General features: G+C 42.5%; 1 protein-coding gene across 5 annotated transcripts in view; it reads right to left on the bottom strand.

Moving 5' to 3' along the window:
- Positions 1-21,801, bottom strand: part of farp2 (FERM, RhoGEF and pleckstrin domain protein 2) — a 294,261-nt gene that overhangs the window by 258,812 nt on the left and 13,648 nt on the right. For all 5 annotated transcript variants that reach the window (XM_072474942.1, XM_072474943.1, XM_072474944.1 and 2 more), the window contains exon 2: positions 20,947-21,165. In XM_072474942.1, coding sequence (XP_072331043.1) covers positions 20,947-21,138 — 192 coding nt within the window. In that variant the 5' untranslated portion in view covers positions 21,139-21,165. The remainder of the gene's footprint in view (positions 1-20,946; positions 21,166-21,801) is intronic.

Raw genomic sequence — 21,801 nt, 5'->3', positions numbered from 1 at the left:
GGGTTGTGGGGCTGAGACCCATGCAGACATGAGGAGAATTTGCAAACTCCATACGGATAGTGACCCGGGGCCAGGATCGGACCTGGATCCTCGGTGGCGTGATGCAGCAGTGCTATCTACTGCACCACCGCAGTGCTCCCATATTTCTCTGTTGTTAATGTGGTTAATTCTGAAAGTTTGTTTTCACACAAAATATACCATGATTCAGCATTATAACTCCTATACTGCAGTAACATTTCTCACTATTTTACAAATTGCAAATAATTGGCTTCTCATCCGGGATCCTAACAGACTCCTGTACAAACTGTTCACAATTGCTTTAACCCTCAATTTCCAGACTATTTAAATGGCATCACCTTTTTGATTTACCCCTGAAGTCTGCTTTCGCAATTTAGTGCTGGTTACTGCAGCTGTCTCTTTCACCCACATATTTTGCCTGTTTCCCTCTTGAATTCTTCAGAGCAATCCCTTGGTCTCTGTTTTCATAATTTCAATCTTCTTAAGACATTCTGCCTGTATCAATTCCTTAGTTATCTGAACGGTATCTGGTTCTTGGGCAAGTCTGCATCTTTGCAGGTTCCTTGTCCTGTCCAGCTTCTTCTGGCAGAGTTGAGAAATTTTCATTTCCCCGGTGTCTTATCTTCTCCTACCTGGCTTCCAGTTGAATGAAGAACAAAACCTTTCTACCTTAAAAGGCCCCCCAGTTGCTTTGCAACACTCACGTGCTTCTGCCTTTTATTTGCTCCTCATGTCATAACCCTCGCGAAGCACAATTGCAATTGAAACCAATCTCCACACATACAAACACCTTTGTCCAGCATAAATCTAACTATAAGTTTTACCCTTGCAGCCACAGAAACATTAAATTAAACACAACTTAAAACTATACCATATTTTTAATGTTTACAAATACAAATATAAAACCCTTAAAAACTAACTTTGTTTTCTTAACATAATCAATGCTCTCCCCCACTTCCTGAGCAATGGTGTTACAAACACACAGCATTCAAAAGTAACATTAGTAGAGGCAAGTTGATCTTTAAGGCCTCCAAAATCACATCAGACTGGCATTTCTGCTCCTGTGAGGTGTATGCTACAATAAAGCTTGCAGCACTCTTCTCCCAGCACTGATAAGAGTAGCAACTAGATTTCTTCATAGTTTTGCCATTGAAACTGGAAGAGTTTCTCATTTATTTTCAAATCTGTCTTCAACTCCACAGGAGTAGGTACTAGAATATTCAAAGCCATACTGACTTACAGTGACCAATACCCCATACAAAGTTGCAAACTGCAGTTTTAATGATTTTCTGCTGTTTCTTACATCAATCAAAATTCTCTCAATTTCAGCTGCAAACTCCAGATATTGTGTTCCTGCTGGTGGATCAAACGGCTTCTGCTTTCAAGCCTTTACACACCAAGGGTGACTTCAGAGGTTACATGACTATGACAAGCCTCTGGCCACATTGCACAAATGTATATGATCGGTAGATCAGTAAAGCAACTGATAATGATGATTAAATATTGATAGTAGGGTTTCAGTGATAGCAATACCATTGAATGTCCAGTGGGGTTTCAGTGATAGCAATACCGTTGAATGTCCAGTGGGGTTTCAGTGATAGCAATACCGTTGAATGTCATGGGGAGATGGTTAAATTCTTGGTGAACGCCACTGCTTGACAGTTATGTGACACAAATATTATTTGTAACTTATTAGCCCAAGCCTGAATACTGTCCAAACCTTGCTGCATGCATTCAGATTTGGTCAGAAGTCAGGATAGTTGCACAGAGTTCAGTTACATTCACAGCACAGATACTGAAGCCATTCGCCCCCAACTCCCTTCAATCCACCACTGGCAGCTGTGCTTTCAGCTGTCTATCAAACTTTCCGCCATAATCCCTTCCATAAAACAAGAAGCTTTAAGATGCTTCTTGAAATTTCTCTTATAAGGCTTGGTGTCAATGGTGGCGCTCCTGCAGAGCTCCTTGGAACACCTAACTATACTCAAGGTGTGGAGATGCCAGCATTGGACTGGGGTGGGCACAGTAAGAAGTCTTACAACACCAGGTAAAAATCCAACAGGTTTTTGTTTGGAATCACTAGATTTCGGAATGCAACTCCTTCATCAGGTGAGTGTGTTTAATGAAGGAGCTGTGATAGTGATTCCAAGTAAACCTGATGGACTTTAACCTGGTGTTGTATGACTTCTTACTATACTCAAGGTGTAATATAAATGGGTGTTTACTAATTGGAGTCAATTGTAAATAATACAAGAAAAGATGTCAAGAGTTAATCTCCACTGAGAAAAATTCTGAAAATTTCCAACAAATTATTCAATTCTAAGCACATTTTTAGTTCTGAACCAGATGCTTGAATGAACAATTGCAGGAGCCAGCCTCCCACTGCTTTCTCACAAACTCCAGTAGATTAGCTGTTAAAGGACATACAATGGAAACATTAATCCAAGAAGCTTTGGGCTCATATCAATAAAAGCTTCAAATGACCACGAATGTCCAAAATCTCAGCCTGCGGTTTAAGGAACACTAGTCATTTTCTATTGCAGTTTTTTTCCTCCCCTTTTTTTTTCTGGTTTCATTAACAACATCAAAAACCAGGGCAGATTCAGGAAATGACAAGAAAAATCAGTAAATGCTCGTTTTTGTTTGCAGCAGCGACGGAATTCAAAAAAAGGAGTGCCCTCAAAAAAAAAGATACGGCATCATTAAACTGAAAGTAACCCACAGCAGCACTTCACAAAGGCAAATATATGATATTTCACCATAACTGTACATTTTAGCAAGACTCAGTACATACTATTACTCTTGAAATATAATCATTGTTCCAATGTAGAGAATAAACAGTCAGCAGTAACAAAGATTTGAAAAACAACAACGTAACATTTCACACAAGCCATTAAACCAAAGAAATGTCATTGTCCCATATTGGTACCAATACAAAGCTATACCACCAGCTCAAATGTAGAGAACTACAGCAGCAAATTTGTACTTGGCAAGCTCCCACAAATTGCAATGAGATAATTGACTAGGTAATCTGTTTTAGGTGATGTTGATCGAGGGAAAACTCTCAGCCAAGAAGAACTCCCCGTTCCTTTTGAAGGGGCATCAAGCTTTTGATTGCACCCCATTCTTAAATGGGTAATAGGCACAACAATCTCCCTAGGAATGGGAGAACTGAGTTGACCTTTACAGAGTATTAAATTTGAGAGAAAGAGAGGTGTTTGACGTGAGGAATCCTCATTTATCCATGGCAACTTTAGTAATTCCATAGAATTTACAGTGCAGGAGGAGGCCATTCGGCCCATCGAGTCTGCACCGGCCGTTGGAAAGAGCACCCTATTCACCCCACACTTCCACTCTATCCCAGTAATCCCACCTAACCTTTTTTTTTGGACACTAAGGACAATTTATCATGGCCAATCCACCTAACTTGCACATCTTTGGAACTGTGGGAGGAAACCAGAGCACCCGGAGGAAACCCACACAGACATGGGGAGGACGTGCAGACTCCACACAGACCGTGACCCTGGGACCCTGAAGCTGTGAAGCAACTGTGCTAACCACTGTGCGACCATGCTGCCCTAAGGGAGATATGTGCAATAGAACATACCAAGCAATATTGCGTCTTTCACTAATAAAAAGTACAGAGACATTTCACAAGAATGCTATAAAACAAGATTAGGCTCCGAGCCACATAATGTGATATCAGGGCTGAAGGCTAAAAAAAAAAGGTAGGTTTTGAGAAGAGTTTGTAAAGGACTACAAGTTTACAGAGTCGGGCAATGTTATGAGGGTGGAAATATGATGGCACAGTTACATAGTCAACAGCTCATCTTGGGGTCAAGGGTGTGCACAGTCTGGTTTAGTCACAGACAGTTGCCAGAGAGGGGAGTGGGAGTCAGGGAACGGAGGTTGCAACAGGGAGAGAAGACAATTACTTCAGTCTTCCTAATTTTTAATTAAAGGATATTTCTGCTCATCCAGTACTAGAGGATTCATTTTTAAATTGGCCATTTTGTGTACAATGCATGTAAAAGAGAAAGCTTTATTGGGAATAAATACTCCAATTTCCTCAGAGTACTTACATTTCAAGTAGCTGTCACCAGGATCCAGGCCATTATTACTCTCGTCTGATTTGTATTGGGAAGAGGCCCATTCCCGCCTCCAGCCTCTGCACATCTACAGAGTCTTTATGACACTATCAAGATTGCAGTAAAAGAATGTCCAAGAAGAAAACTTTGGTTGTAGAGTGTGGCAGGAAGCCATCCAGGAACAATTATCTGTAGACTGAAGTTCCGATTGTTCGGGCACCTCTGAAATGGAGCCTCTCTTAAAGCTACACAGCACATTTTCTTGGGTCTCCGCTCAAACCTTAGAGCCTGCCTGTGTGGAAACCCTTAGACAGCACAGAGCCCAGAACAATACCAATGGGCTGTGCGCACTTGGGCAAGGAAGAATTCAATTTCTACCTTTTTTTCTATTCTAGGATCTCATTTAAAAGTCTCTCAGTGACCAGACATGGAATCACGTTAACAACAAAGGAATATAAAATATTGCACTCTGCAATCGTGTCTAAAGCTAACAGCAGGATTCTCTTTTTATGGCAGTCTAACAATTAACTCAAACTGCAATACAAATGATTTGGCATTAACTCTCAAACTCAATTTTGTGGTCAGAAGAAAAATATGCTTTATTCTACAGATAGGAACTCCAGTGTCAACTCTCAGGGAATCAGATCAATGGTGACGGTGCAGAAGGCATTTCTGGTGCACCATCAGGTGAAGGTAGGAACAGCACTACTGGCACACCAGTGCAGACAACCAGGACACTCACTGGCACACCAGAAGCAATATGCGCAGTTTTTCTACAGAAGCTCATCAGTAACATATGCAAATTATCACAGACAACATGAAGATACGCAACAGTAACCCAGAACAAAACTCACCAGCAACAACTGTGCTTGTATTACCTTTAAGATAACAAAGTATACAAGGAACTTTAAAGAAAGGACATTCAACATAAGCTGAGTAGCAGCCTTCCATCTCGTAAGACAATATCCTACATCTTGTTGGTCAACTGTGTGGCTCAGGAGCATAGCAGTCTCTGCAGAGGAAGACAGTGGGCTGAGGAAGTGCATGTCTCTCTAGTTTCTGCTTTCCCTGGGGCCCCTTTTTTGGTCAGATGAGCTTTTCATCGCTGCTCGCCTCACCTAATGTCCTTCCAAACTGTCAAAGGGAAACAAAGTGGGAACGGAGATAAATTGCAATAACATGTAATTGTTTAAGTGGACCGGGCATCCAAAAGCATTTTAGAACCAGTGAAGCATCTTTGAAGAGTCGTCACAGTCGTAATGTAGGAAATATGGCAGCCAATTTGCACACTGCAAACTCCCACATTGAAACAGCGATCATGACCAAATAATCAGTTTTTGAGATAGTGAAAGAGGGATTAATATTGGCCAGGACACAGGACAACTTCAAAATAGCAGCAGAGAATCTTTTCCATCCACCTGACAGCACAGACGGGTGCTTGATTTAATAACTCATTGAAAATACGACACCTGACAATGCAGCACTCCTCTGTACCTTACTGGAGTGTCAGTCTAGGTTGGAGTTTGGCCTGAATCCCCAATCTTCTGCTGCAAAGGCAGGGCCACTACCAACTGAGCCAGAGCTGACAGGTTGAGGCAGAAACCAAAAGGTAGGCAAATAGGAGGTTTTACAGTTAAGAGAGATGCAGCAAGGTAAAAGGGTCCGAGGAAGAGAGTTCCAAAGTACATGGATAGGGTGACTGAATGTGTCACCATCCATTGTGGGGTAGAAAGCTTCCAAGTATTTCAGCAATGGGACACAAGACTGGAGAAATTACAGTGAAGCTTGTGAAAAATTTATAAACAAATTGGTAGGCAAGCAGACTGACTTCAATCTTACCAACATTTAGCTAAGAACATGTTCTGGATCATTTCCAATGTTGCATAGGCCCATCACACGGTGCTTCAATGGTTATGCAGTCAAGGTGGGTTGAGGACAGTCATCAGCTTGCATGTGGAGCTGAACTCATGCCTATGGATAACATGGTGGAAGGGTAGTATGGGAATGAGGAATTAGAGGAGGTTGAGGAAAGAACCACAAAGGTAATTGTGCAGGGTCAAGAAAAGCATTACCGGCTACACTGGAAAAAGTAGGAATAAAATCACAAGAGGGCAATGCTATGAAGGTGGATCATGGAGGAGTGGTGGTCAAAAACGATGGGGTAGTCAGCAAGAGACTTAAGACGTCAAGGAGGTTGAGAAAAATGAGGGATCTGGCGTTAGTCAATTATATAATTGGCACACATTGACCCAAAGTAGCTCGGTGCATTTTGAATGGGGCTGAAATCATTCGCTTGAATTGCCTTTAAATCCTGTAAACAAAATGGTAAACAAATAACAGCAAAAAATTCATGAGCAAAAGCTTTCATTTCAAATTACAGTGAACCAGCTCTCTGAATCAGACAGAAGCTTGGAGAGAGGGTAAAAGCAATGCTCCCCTCAAGCTGTGGTGCACAGCCAGACAACAATAGGATTGTGCCACACAGGGAACAAAACAGGGCTGCGCACAATCAATGTTCCCTTTTTAGATGGCATTAGTTGGCCATACAAAGCAAACAGAAGCTAAATGGAACCCGAGTTACAATATTGAAGTTTATATTGCAGAATGCGTCCCCTCCCACCTCTGTGGAAGCAATATCACCCAGTTCCCTGTGCACTAAATAAAACCCATTTGTACAGCAGAGGATTTGACAATGATTGCAAAAGCAAATGGGTAATCGATGCCACAGAAGGAACTAAACACAACATTGCCCTGATTTGTGCATCGGCATTTGCTGCAACACTAGGATTATGATTTTCCATTTTGGCCACAAAGCTTCTCTCTACAGGCTGAAAATATCAACAATCACAATGAAACAAGCAAAAGCGCAGTCATTCAGCCCCTGTTCTGCACTTAATTAGCTAATGACTGATCTTAACTCCACCCAGCCCACCTTTGTTCAGTAACTTTTAGCACCCTTATCCATTAAAAATGAAATTTTGAGGGGGTGACAGTATTCCAGATTTCCACTACCGTTTTTGTGATACGCTTCCTGATATTAGCTCTCAACGGTTCAACTCTAATTTTAAAGTTATTCCAACACCCCCTGCCGTCCCATGCTCCTTCAGTAAGGACTTCCTCTTCAGAGGAAAGTCTCTCTCCAGCCGATCAAATCCTTTAATCATTCTAAACGTCTTATTTAGTTCACCCTTAATCTTCTATACTCAAGGGAACACATCCAGTTTACGCAACCTGTCCTTTTAGTTTAACCCCCTACGGTCAGCGTCTTTCTGGTGAATCTGCACTCCATGTCTTCCAAGGCTCATGTCCAGAACTGAACGCAGCGCCGGTACTTTAACTGGGGTTGAACCAGAGGTTCATACAACTGCCACATAATTTCTACTCCTTATATTCAAAAAGATCAACATTCTTTTTATTGATTTATTTTAATACCTGTACACCAGTTTTTGGGACTTCTGTACATTGGCCTCGAAATCTCTCTGCTCTTCTACAGTTCCTCACTTTTCAACATTTAGAAAGTTAGATCAGAGCATTTTCTAAGCTGCATTGTGTGGCAGATACCAATCCCCCCCACCTTCAGGAGAAGCAACAGGATCTCAGGATGAGTGCAGCGATTGCCCTCGAGACATCGGAATATGGGAAACACATTATTACGTTGCAAACGTAATAATGCAATCTTCCTTCCCCAAAGGCCAGGAGAAAATATAACGAATTGTATTCCCTCTGAAAACTTTGATAACCACCTTCAGACCCTTGCAAGGAAAGCAGGGTTACTTAATTAAAAGCATACTACTGCTAATACAATACACACCAGAGATTCAGGGACAGGTTCAACAGTCCAAAAAATAACTACACCCACACAAGTTCCATTTCTCTTTGCCAGATTAAGGCTGACTAGCCTGCATGATAGGAAACTCCACCTAACCTTGAGCAGACAAAAGTGTTGTGGAGGCCATGATAGCCTACCAGCCAATGCTGTGCAAGCAAACAGAAGGTAACTATCTACAGACAAATACATGGCTAAAATACATATGGGAACTTTGCCAATTTAAATAGGTAGTTTACAGTTAACACTGGAAAAGCACAAGGAATCCTTTTCTCATTTCCTGCTGGTTTACCATTCTGATGCCAAACACAATTCTTTAGTCTTCCTCACCAAAATGAAGAGGCTTAACGACAGCAATTGAATCGTAATCCTACATCATAATAGGCAATCAAAAATGGCGAGAGCTAAGAGTCGCATGAACAGAGTGCACTTTGGTGTACTTTTCATGGTGTCACTGTAAAGCATAGAACATAGAACATAGAAAAATACAGCATAGAACAGGCCCTTCGGCCCACGATGTTGTGCCGAACCTTTGTCCTAGATTAATCATAGATTATCATTGAATTTACAGTGCAGAAGGAGGCCATTCGGCCCATTGAGTCTGCACCGGCTCTTGGAAAGAGCACCATACCCAAACTCAACACCTCCACCCAACACCAAGGGCAATTTGGACATTAAGGGCAATTTATCATTGGCCAATTCACCTAACCCGCACATCTTTGGACTGTGGGAGGAAACCCACGCAGACACGGGGAGGATGTGCAGACTCCGCACAGACAATGACCCAAGCCGGAATCGAACTTGGGACCATGGAGCTGTGAAGCAATTGCGCTATCCACAATGCTACCGTGCTGCCCTTAAGAACAAATAAATCTACACTATATCAGTTTACCGTCATCCATGTGCCTATCCAATAGCTGCTTGAAGGTCCCTAATGTTTCCGACTCAACTACTTCCACAGGCAGTGCATTCCATGCCCCCACTACTCTCTGGGTAAAGAACCTACCTCTGATATCCCTCCTATATCTTCCACCTTTCACCTTAAATTTATGTCCCCTTGTAATGGTGTGTTCCACCCGGGGAAAAAGTCTCTGACTGTCTACTCTATCTATTCCCCTGATCATCTTATAAACCTCTATCAAGTCGCCCCTCATCCTTCTCCGCTCTAATGAGAAAAGGCCTAGCACCCTCAACCTTTCCTCGTAAGACCTACTCTCCATTCCAGGCAACATCCTGGTAAATCTTCTTTGCACCTTTTCCAGAGCTTCCACATCCTTCCTAAAATGAGGCGACCAGAACTGTACACAGTACTCCAAATGTGGCCTGACCAAAGTTTTGTACAGCTGCATCATCACCTCACTGTTCTTAAATTCAATCCCTCTGTTAATGAACGCGAGCACACCATAGGCCTTCTTCACAGCTCTATCCACTTGAGTGGCAACTTTCAAAGATGTATGAACATAGACCCCAAGATCTCTCTGCTCCTCCACATTGCCAAGAACTCTACCGTTAACCCTATATTCCGCATTCATATTTGTCCTTCCAAAATGGACAACCTCACACTTTTCAGGGTTAAACTCCATCTGCCACTTCTCAGCCCAGCTCTGCATCCTATCTATGTCTCTTTGCAGCCGACAACAGCCCTCCTTACTATCCACAACTCCACCAATCTTCGTATCGTCTGCAAATTTACTGACCCACCCTTCAACTCCCTCATCCAAGTCATTAATGAAAATCACAAACAGCAGAGGACCCAGAACTGATCCCTGCAGTACGCCACTGGTAACTGGGATCCAGGCTGAATATTTGCCATCCACCACCACTCTCTGACTTCTATCGGTTAGCCAGTTCGTTATCCAACTGGCCAAATTTCCCACTATCCCATGCCTCCTTACTTTCTGCATAAGCCTACCATGGGGAACTTTATCAAATGCCTTACTAAAATCCATGTACACTACATCCACTGCTTTACCTTCATCCACATGCTTGGTCACCTCCTCAAAGAATTCAATAAGATTTGTAAGGCAAGACCTACCCCTCACAAATCCGTGCTGACTATCCCTAATCAAGCAGTGTCTTTCCAGATGCTCAGAAATCCTATCCTTCAGTACCCTTTCCATTACTTTGCCTACCACCAAAGTAAGACTAACTGGCCTGTAATTCCCAGGGTTATCCCTAGTTCCTTTTTTGAACAGGGGCACGACAGTCGCCACTCTCCAATCCCCTGGTACCACCCCTGTTGACAGTGAGGACGAAAAGATCATTGCCAACGGCTCTGCAATTTCATCTCTTGCTTCCCATAGAATCCTTGGATATATCCCGTCAGGCCCGGGGGACTTGCCTATCCTCAAGTTTTTCAAAATGCCCAACACATCTTCCTTCCTGACAATTATTTCCTTGAGCTTACCAATCTGTTTCACACTGTCCTCTCCAACAATATCGCCCCTCTCATTTGTAAATACAGAAGAAAAATACTCATTCAAGGCCTCTCCTATCTCTTCAGACTCAATACACAATCTCCCGCTACTGTCCTTGATCGGACCTACCCTCGCTCTAGTCATTCTCATATTTCTCACATATGTGTAAAAGGCATCCTGAACAACTTCAACTAAACTTCAGTGTAAAACTCCTTTTAGCCCACCAAATAACGTCTTTGTTACAATATTTTTCACTGAACTCAATACAATGCCACAGCATGCAATACAAATTGCACTATGAAACCCCACACAGATTTCCATTATCACATTACCCCGTACAAAGATCATGTTTCACAATACTGGGAACAGAACTACTATTCAGACATTTAAATATTCCTCAGTTAGAAGGTGCTGGGTAGCCTTCAAATAATCTTTCCCACATTTCCCCCCCCTCCACCTAAAAGCATTTTAAAGCTGGGATGAGACTTTTTACTGGCTCTTTTCATCTTCCTCAGCTTCATCCTTCAAAGTTTTCTCAATTCAGGAGCTGTTCCCTTAGATTTGGAAAACTGTGCGTGTCACTCACCTTTTTAAGAAAGAGGGGGGGAAAAACAAGATATTATAGATCAGTTGGCCCAGCATGAGTGGTCAGGAAATGGTTTATAATTAAAAATGAGACAACTGAATGCCCTGAACTTTCAGCTGCTCAGGGAGATTCAGCATGATTTATAAAGGGTAGGTCATTTTCTGGTTTTTTTGATGAGGTGACAGGTGGCTATGTATTTTACTTATTCAATTTTCAGAAGGCATCTCCCATAAAGTATTCTTAGCTGGTCAGTTCATAGACTTGAAAACAAATTACTGGCTTGGTTGAGTGGCAAGGGACAGAGTGGGGATAATGGGCAGGTACTCTAGGTGGTAGAATGTGACTGGTGGTATCGTGGTGGGAGCCCCAACTGTTCATCACACTTATTAACAACTTGGGTGACAGGATAGAAAGCCACATATCCAGCTTTACCCGAGGTGAAAGCATAAAATTGCAAAGAGAGATCGAGAGATTAAGTGAATGGGCAGCACAGTAGCTTCACAGCTCCAGGGTCCCAGATGTGATTCCCGGCTTGGGTCACTGTCTGTGCGGGGTCTGCACATTCTCCCCGTGTGTGTGTGTGTGGGTTTCCTCCGGGTGCTCCGGTTTCTTCCTACAGTCCAAAGATGTGCAGGTTAGATAGATTGGCCATGAGAAACTTCCCCTTAGTGTCCAAAAAATGTTGGGTGGGGTTACTGGGTTACGGGGATAGGGTGGACTTGGGTAGGGTGTGCTTTCCAAGGGCCGGTGCAAACTCGATGGGCCGAATGTCCTCCTTCTGCATTGTAAATTCTATGACTCTATGAAAACTGTGACAAATAGATTTCAGTGCAGGGAAATGTGAGATCAGCCACTTTGAAAGTGAGAGATATAGAACAGGGTACCTAAATGTGAAAAGCCAGAAATATTGGAGGTCCAAAGAGACCTGGGGGTCCAGGTACATATACCATTAAAGTGTCATGACAGTTACAGAAAATAACCAAGTCGCGCGCGCACACACTTTCTCACTCTGTCCGATATCCTTGTGGCAGTTCGACACAGTTGGCATCAGAATTGATAAAAAGTTTGTGGGCTCAAGATCCACAATCAAGGTTTTTTTTTTTTTTAAATCGAACGATAGTTTTCATTACAGCACAGAGATTGTCATCCCTTTGACATGTTAACCAGAGGCAGAGCTTGATTTAAGTGAAGGTTAAAAGATTCCCACATCACTTGGAGAAAAGGGAGTTCTCACCCAGTGTCCTGCCAATTTTCCTCCCCAAACCAGCATCAAATAACCCACAGATCGTCAACAGTCTCATAATCTTGCTTTTGTACAACTTGAAGATGTCCATCAAAGGTCAATAATCTAATTATAAATCCTCTACCCAGAATGCACCATCACATCAAACATTGTCCTCAAAATCCTAATTAACCCAAGCATCATCAAAAACAAATTAATTAGTTCTCCAGCTCGGTCTTTGCAGCTACAAGTCAACAATATTACATTTGGAATAAAAGAATACCCTGCTTCGTTCTATCAGAAATTGACCCCGCACCATGGTGCCGGCTATGAAGATAAAGCTGGGTGCTCAGTTCCACAACTGTATCATTGCACAAAACTATTAGCTTTGGGCACTTACAGCTTCCTCTGTCTGTCACTTGCTCCTGAATCAGACTCTTTCTGTCACTTGCTCCTGAATCAGACAACACACAAATTGAAGCTTTGAATTTAAACTCAGCAGGGTTTTGCTGACCTTGAACAATAAGATATTTCTATCAAAGTGAAGCTCTTTCCAAACAGAAATATGTATTTAAACCCAACCATAGATGAGCACAGCCAGCTGTATGTAGTATAGTTCCCATCTTCGTTGTTTGTAAATGAAAGACCATCAAGAATCATTTATTATCCCTGGAGTCAACCCACACCTATTCACAATCAGATCAGCTACTGTGCCAGCTCAGAATTCCTGAGAGCACTAGTTAGGGATATTATGATCCCAGCCAGACCCCAACGGTGGCAAGGATACTGGACCAAAACGCCTGATGTGTTAGGTACTCTGGGACAACACAGGCTGCAACTGGATGCAGCTTTAACCAAAAGATACTCCAGACCTTGAAGTTAGTTCAATCTGATTTATTGAACCAGGAGCACAGTTCTCTATGAGTTTGACTCTCTGCTAACCTAAGTGTGGTTACTCTGTCTGACTGAACCAGACTAGCTCTTAGCCACGTGCTGGAGGTGTGATACGGTACATACACCCTGACTCACTCTGTAGATTTATCATCAGTGGAAAGAGGTGGAGTGTGAGTGCCTTGTGCCTTTTATAGTGAGATACCGCCCCTGAGTATCCTGCCTGCTCATTGGTCATGTCCTGTTCTCTGTGTTCATTAGCTGCCTGCCTGTATGTCATTATCTGCATGTCTGCATATCATGATCCCAACATTTCATTTCCTTTTGTAAGACTGTGGAAAGAATACTTCACTCCAAGAGTGATTGCACAATGAAATAGGGATTTAGTATTTTAAAACAAAACTTTATTATTAATATACTGTCAAACTCTTTTGACATCACACTTGAAAATACAAGGGGGCGAAAACATGCAGCTTTCTCAATCCATCCCACAACCCAAAGGCACAGATTAACACTTTCTTTCCAGAACTGATTTGGCTCATGTTAGAACCCCTGTAGACTGGCTGGATGCTGATTTGTTTCAGCATCACCCTTGTCCTCAGACAAGTCTGCTCCACTTTAAGTACTATTACTATTTTTTTAACTATCTGACTGGGAGCAAAATACTTTACTTGTGGTCTAATAGGGTAGCCAGATTAAAATTCAACTCAAAAAGGTTTCTCAAAATGTCTGAATACCTTAGCTCCACCCAGTAATTACATCATCACACCATGCTGAAAACAAATTAACTCCCCAGGATGAAAATACTTTACCCCCCCCCCCCCCCCCCCCCCGCCCAGTCAAACAACAGTGTATTAGTCCCAGCTTTTACAATGGTCAGTTTAACCTCTGGCTCCTAAAAGCTTTCTCGTCTTGCAAATCAAGATTATTTTTTACAAAACACAACTACTGCAGTCAAACGCACGCTAACCCTGGCTTTTAACCATTAATTTGCCAAATGTTTCTAATCCAATGTATCCAAAATCCTGCATTCATCAGAGGGATGATGGCCGAGTGTCATTTGGAGCAGGTTACCCAATCCAACAAGTGATGGGGGAGTATCTGGTGACAATATAGTCCAGTCTCTCATTTATTCAGCTGGAAAAATGTTACAGACAACTGTGGTTGGACAATTAAGGGTGAAGGTTCATCTTAGTTTTCCTCAAGGCTACGGCATGATAACGCAGTGGTTAGCACTTCACAGCACCAGAGTCCGAGGTTCAATCCCCAACTTGGGTCACTGTCTGTGCAGAGTCTGCACATTCTCCCCTTTTCTGCGTAGGTTTCCTCCGGGTGCTCCAGTTTCCTCCCACAAGTCCCGAAAGACGTGCTTGTTAGTGAATTGGACATTCTGAATTCTTCCTCAGTGTACGCTGTCATGAGAATGTCACTTTAAGAAATGGTAGTCTGCTAAAGTTACCGCAGTGATGTCAGAGTGTGGGTGGAGCTGAGCTCTGGCTCTGCTTTTTAGTTTCACTTTGAGAAAAGCTTGGGTGTGACTGTGTTTTTTTGGTTTTGTTTCAGTGTTGGAGCTGCAGTCAGCCACAGAAAGTGTAATGATGTTCTCTCTACCATGTAAAGACTATCTCTTGATCATTTGGTGAATTCAGAGTGATAACTGGTCAGTTAACAGTTATCAGTGAATTTAAACCTGATGTGCTTCTGTTAAAAGTTTTTTTTAATGTCTTATGGATGTTAAAACGAAAGCTTAAGGGTTACTTAGTGTTGTATTCTTTGGGCGTTGCATTTTAATTAATGGTTGCTAAGATGCTCACTGTATGTTTTAAAAAGGTTAACTTGCGTTCATAGAATAAACATTGTTTTGCTTTAAAAAATACTTTTCTGCTGTACCACACCTGTAGAATGGGCCGTGTGCTCCCCATACCACAATCTAGTAAAAGTCGTGGGTCAGGTGAACTCCATGATACACTTTGGGGTTCTCTAAATCCTGGCCCATAACAACCCGAACAAACGCCGGAGTGTGGCGACTGGGGATTTTCACAGTAACTTCATTGCAGTGATAATGTAAGCCTACTTGTGACAATAATAAAGAATATTATTATTACTACTAGGAGTGATGGCAAAAGTCACAAAAAGGAAGCTGTTCAGAGTCACAGTGTGCTTTGGCAACAATCAAGCTGAACATCAATACATAAAGTCAGACAAGATGAAAGTGAGGAGCTACTGTTCAAATGATGGAAAAAGAATAACATTAAGCAACTGTGTTTGAATTCATAGAATAACCTACAAGTTTAACAAAGCTACAATGTCTTCACAAACTGACTGCTGCATTTCTTACATTATAACAGTGACTACACTTCAGAAATATTTGACTGACTGCAAAGCATTTTGGAACACCCCAAGATCATGCCAGTACAAATACAGCATAGCTGGATTAACAGCTCTGGAACAGTGCAAGCAAGGCAGGCATCTGAAAATATGGAGGTATATGGAAGCATTTATCATAGAAATCATCGAAAATTTAGGACACAGGAGGCCATTCAGCCCATCATAATCGTATCAATTGAGAAACAGCTCTGATCCCACTTTCATGCATTAGGTCTGTAGCCCTGCAGGCCACGGTTCTCCAAATGGACATCCAAGTACCTTTTTTTTTAAAAACTATAATGAGTTTTTGTCTGTACCACCCTTTCAAGTGGTGATTTCCAGGTCCCTATCATCCTCAGGATAAAAAAATGTTTCTTCACCTCTCCTTTAACCTTCCCCAGTTACTCCTCTGCTATGGTAAATAGGCCATCTCTTTTCATTGAATCTTGTCCCTCAATTTTAGACATGTCAATTACATCACCCCTCAACATCCTCTATTCCAAGGCAAACACGGATGTGAGCGGCACTGGCTAGGCCAGCATGTATTGCCCATTTGCCCTCAAGGTGATGGCGAGCCACTTCCTTGAACTGCAGTCCATATGATGTAGGTACTCCCTCAGTGCTGTTAGGGAGAGAGTTCCAAGATTTAATCATAGCAACATTAAAAAAACAGCAATATAGTTCCAAGTCAGGATGGTGTGACTTAGACGAGATCTTGCAAGTGGTGGTGTTCCCATACACCTGCTGACTTTGTCCTTTGAGGTGGTAGAGGTCACAGGTTAGAAAGTGCTAACTATTGATCCTTGGTGAGTTGTTGCAGTGCAACTTGTAGAATAGATGGCACACACTGCTGCCATTGTGAATCAGTGGTGGTGGGGGGGTGCATGTTGAAGGTAGTGGATGCTGTACCAATCAAGCGCACTGTTTTGTTCTGGTGCCATGTTTCGAGTGTTATTGGAGCTGCATTCATCCAAGCAAGTGGAAAATATTCCATTACACTCCTGACTTGTGCCTTCTAGATGGAGGACAGGCTTTGAGGACTCAGGCGGTGAGCTTCCCACTGCAAGATTCCCAGCTTCTGACCTGCTCTTGTAGCTGCAGTATTTATATGGCTGGTCCAGTTCAGTTTCCAGGCCTTATATCTGGGTAGAATGCTGATTAGCTAATCTTTACGCCCCAATTTACCTCGTGCCACACCCTAGCCTTTTACCCATGCTCATTTTTTTTTCCAGGCTATAATCCAACTCCCTCTCAAATGTCTCAATTGATCTCAGCCTGTGCATTCACTATCCCAATGACTCGCTGCATGAAAAATAATTTCTTCGTACCACCATTGCTGCAGTTGCCAATTATCTTAAATCTGTTTCCTCTCGTTCTCGATCCTTCCACTATTCGGAACAGTTTCTTTCTATCTACTCTGCCCTGACCCCTCATGGCTTCAAATTGCCTCTCAACTGTCTCTTCTTCAAGGAAAACAGTCCCAACTTCTCCAATCTATCTTCATAATTGAAGCTCCTCATCCTGGGAACCATTTTCATGAATCTTTTCTGCAGTCTCTCCAATGTATTTGCATCTCTCCTAAAGCATGGTGCCGAGACTGGCCTCAATATTCCAGTTGAGGCCAAAGTAGTGTTCTATACAAGGTGAACATAATTACCTTTCTTTTGTACTCTATGTTCCTATTAATGAAGCCTAGGATGATGTATGCTTTATTAACCATGCTCTCAAACTGCCCTGTCACTTTCAATGATCGATGCGCATTCACACCCAGGTCCCTCTGCCCCTGCACTCTCTTTCGGATCATACCCGTTATTTAATTTGTCTCTCCATGCTCTTCCTACCAAAATGAATTATTTCACACTTCTCTGCATTAATTTTCATCTGCCATTGAACCACCCATTCCACCAATCTGTCGTTGTCCTTTCAAAGTTCTACACCATCCTCTTCACTATTCACAATGCTCCAAGTTTCACATCATTTGCAAATTTTAAATCATGCCCTATTCAAAGGTCTGTGTCATTAATTATATTGGGAAAAGCAAGGATTCCAAGGACGACTCCTGGGAAACTCCGCTACAAACCTTCCTCCAGCCCAAAAACATCCATTAACCACGATTCTGTTTCCTGCCACTCAACTAATTTCATATCAGTGTTGCTATTGCCACTTTTATTCGAGTTAGAACTGTGCTCACAAGTCTGTTGTGCAACACTTTATCAAATGCCTTTTGCAACCCATGTACAGTATATTTTGTATGAAGTTTTTTTTACAACATCTATACTAAGCTTTCCTTTCACTCATACTCCCTGGTTCAAGTATCCCTGCAATAGTCTTCCACATAAAGTTGATCTTTGCCATTTAATATTGCATATACTTCTACCAAACTAATTTCTTTCAAGTTAAAGAGATCATTCACCTGGTTATCCTCATAACAATTCTTTGACACAGTGACTTAACCCTTGAAGCTCCACTGTACACTACATTCATGGCTAGATTGTTCCAATTCAATGTCCTCCTCCATCTCTACATCATCCTTAAATCCTCAAAATTAAAAAGCATTCAAGAGGCAGTGGCTCAAAGCTGATCTGATCCAAACATCCATTATTAAAAAAGTATGCTTGCAAGTTTACATGCTTGAGGTGATGAAGATAGTTAGATCTTTGCAAGACAGGAGCCAGTCACTCTGAAAGATAATTAATGGTTTTGTGGCTTCCTGGGCTTTACCCACTAGCTAATGAGGTTGTAAGTGGAGGAAGGAGGAAGCACTGGTGGTTGAGGGTGAAATCTGCCAGCGAAAGTACATAGGAACCTGATCACACAAATATAAATGAGCTACAAAAACAGAAAATACTGGGCATTCTCAGCAGGTCTGACAGCATCTGTGGAGAGAAAAGGGAGCTAACCTTGAGTCTGGGTGACTCCTTGTCAAAGCTGGGCTTTGCAAAGAGTCATCCAGATTAGCTCCCTTTCGTCTCCACAGATGCTTTCAGACCTGCTGACTTGCCCGGTATTTTCTGTTTTTGTTTCAGATTCCAGCCTTCACAGTAATTTGCTTTTATATTAATATAAATGAGCTGCTTGGCCAGGCAACTGTACAGTTTAAGTATAGCATATTCCAACACAACCTCTAATGATGTGACAATGCAATTAAACATTCCATTCACTTTGCAGTCTAATAATTTAAACATGCCTGGCATCAATTGATGGCCATCACAACCATGTTGCTTTCTGCTTAACGTTTAGCTACCAGTGCATTGGACGGCATGGTGGCGCAGTGCTTAGCACGGCGCCGAGGACCCTGGTTCGATCCTGGCCCCGGGTCACCGTCCATGTGGAGTTTGCACATTCTCCCCATGTCTGCGTGGGTCTCACCCCCACAACCAGAAGATGTGAAGGGTAGGTGGATTGGCCACACTAAACTTCCCCCTTAATTAGAAAAAAAGAATTGGGTACTCAAATGTAAAAAAAAACTACCAGTGCACAACCACAAGCGTAAATTCAGCCTGGGCTATATAGACGTACAGGTTCAAGTATTGCATCCACAGATATTTTCTTTGAACTTTCCGATCAAGTTACAAGTAAAGTGTTCATACCTCCAACACAATGGAAAAGAATTGTGCCACTGGACACTCAGGTTTAGCAAACATGATTCACTTCATTAAATATATTGTAAGTATGAGCCAGCAAATTTATCAGACTAATTTCTAAAATGAATCCTACAAATTACCTTCGCCAAATTCAAAACTGATACTGGAGTACCAACTTCCCAAGGAACTTACCTTCTAAAGCTTGAGTTATCCATTTGATAATCAGTATTTTTCCCACCTGCTTCCCGGTTTCATTGTGGTGCTGGTTCACTCTAGTGAATTGGTTCACACACACCAGGTGGACGGCAGGCTGCTAATGTTTTAAAATCTAAATTTCCATCTTCGCAATGGTCGTTAAAGCAACAAAAATGCAGGCAAAACCCAGTGGATGATACAATGAAAGTGGAGCAATCGTGTGATGGACAATCGTGTGAATAACACTCCGACTCAGAAAACAGTATTTAAGGGCAGCATGTGGCGCAGTGGTTAGCACTGGGACTGCGGCGCTGAGGACCCGGGTTCGAATCCCTGCCCTGGGTCACTCTCCATGTGGAGTTTGCACATTCTTCCCGTGTCTGTGTGGGTTTCACCCCCACAACCTGTAGCCACCTAAAATGGTTGATTCCCGATTAGAATGGTCAAACCCCGATCTAAAATGGCGAACGGAAGAGGCTGATGGGAAAATCAGCCAACAGGACTCAAACGGACAGCTGCAGGTAAAACAGTGTATTTGCCTCTGGGGAAGTCAGCCCAGACCGATACCTGCAGCCATCAACATCACAACAACCCAGCCATCTGCATAGTAATCAGCCATCCCCGGGAACAATTGCTACAAATTAGCAATTGAAAGCCGACCCAGACCTTTCGGCGCCAGCAGGGGCTGACACAAAGGAAGGTAAACGACCACCCGCCCCCGATCAAGGAATCACCCCATTATTGGAGCATATCGAACCAAGTGATTGGGACCAAGTCCAATCACTTGGAACCAGGTACGAGGTCCGCCCAGAGAGGCGGGAATCCCCTGGGGACTATAAGAATAGGGGCCAAGTTCAACTCGCCCCTTCTTCTCCTGCTCGCAACCTTCGAGACCCTTCGACAAAGAAAACCGTAAGTTTTACTCCAGCGATCGCTACCAGATAGGCGCTCCTGACTATCGACTTGTACCAGCCTTTGAATCCCGCAGGCTCAGAACCAATTCGAAAGACCATTCGTTTCCCTGACCTGGTGGACCATTTCCTAAGTTAAGTATTGGCCTTTAGTGGTAGGTAGTAGTCTAGAAGTAGGATTATTGTATAAGTATTTATTGCTGCATATAATAAATGAGCGTTGATTTAACTCTTACTAAGCGGTGTGTTGCATTATTAATCATTACATGGACTTGAACCACGTGGCGGTATCAGAAAGATACCTGGCGACTCATGAGCAAAGGTGACAGAATAAGAATAAAGTAAACTAAGGCTAAAACGAGCAACAAACCCAAAAGGTGTGCAGGTAGGTGGATTGGCCACCCTGAATTGCCACTAATTGGAAAAGAAAATAATTGTGTACTCTGAAAAAAAATTTTTTTTAAAGAAAATAGTATTTTGTGATGTAGCATAGGATTAACTTGAAGACAATTTGTGATAGGTATGGCACGCTGGGGAAGAGTGGGTCATTTAGTAGTTATAATTTCCAAATCCCACCCCACCACTGAGTTTTCCTAGTGTCATGCCCAGGTCTTGTACTACTTTGATTAATCAACTCAATTATCATCGCCCCAGGATGGCAAAGGGCAAACTAAACGGATTATGGTCTTCTTTTATCTTTTAGTTTTCCTAACAGCAGGTAAAGGATGCCCCATTCATAGAGGCAATGTTTTCAATTATTCTCAAAAAGAAAAAGCAGCATTTTCTGTAAACAAAAGTGGGCAAAAGCACAACTTCTCCTTTGGGAACAAAAAGTTCTTACCTCTACTTCAACCTGCTCCTGTACCTCATCCAGCAACTGGACCACAAGCTGAATCCCTCTGCCCCGGGCTTTGAGAGGTGTCATGGAGAGGCTTTGCCCTGGCTCCAAAGTACTAATCGCTGCATTTGTCTGTGCTCCGAGTCGAGCTCCAGGAGTCTGCAACACTCGATAAGTTCCTTCCATCTCCTCCATGGCTCGCCAGCGGGAAACAGATGTAATCTAGGAAAAGATAAACAGTCATGCTTATACATTTGCTGCCAGATCACAACTTCTTTTCAAACCATATTGTAATTTGTCACTTTGGTGCAAATCAATGTTAATTCTTCCTGATGCTTACTAATATCGCACTGCAGCTAACGTCAGGAATATGCACAAAAGAATCATTGTGCAAACCAATGGTGCATTAACAACTGCTCCAGACTAGCATCAGAAACTATCCTAATAAATAATTTTCTCCATCTACACTTTGACAAAGGAACTGTTTATTAAGCTGAAGGATCGGTTTGTAAAGTCCGTTCACATCTGTCTGCCTATTATTATCGCTAGCTATCCAGTCACATACACAGATTGTGCTACTGTACTTCGTTTGGAGAAAGAGAAAACCAAGTCATTTCAAGTTTTAGAACAGGCATCAGTGAGTGGTACTGACACGAGGGTAGAAAAACAAAGTCAGACAGATCAATAGGCAGAAAACAAAGAAACTTGCATGCCTATTGCACCTTTCACCTCCTCAGGATAGCACTCAAGAACATCAGAAGTCATCTTCTCTTTTTCAAACAAAGCCATGGAATTTTCCAGCGAAGAATGCTCCTTATAGGTTTTGGAGCAGGGGCGGTAGTCGCAGCTGGACAGGCT

The sequence above is a fragment of the Scyliorhinus torazame genome, chromosome 14 (assembly GCF_047496885.1).
Source record: "Scyliorhinus torazame isolate Kashiwa2021f chromosome 14, sScyTor2.1, whole genome shotgun sequence".
In the NCBI taxonomy this organism is placed as follows: Eukaryota; Metazoa; Chordata; class Chondrichthyes; order Carcharhiniformes; family Scyliorhinidae; genus Scyliorhinus; species Scyliorhinus torazame.
Note: the sequence above shows the minus strand (reverse complement) of the source record. Positions and strands in the feature narration are given on the sequence as shown.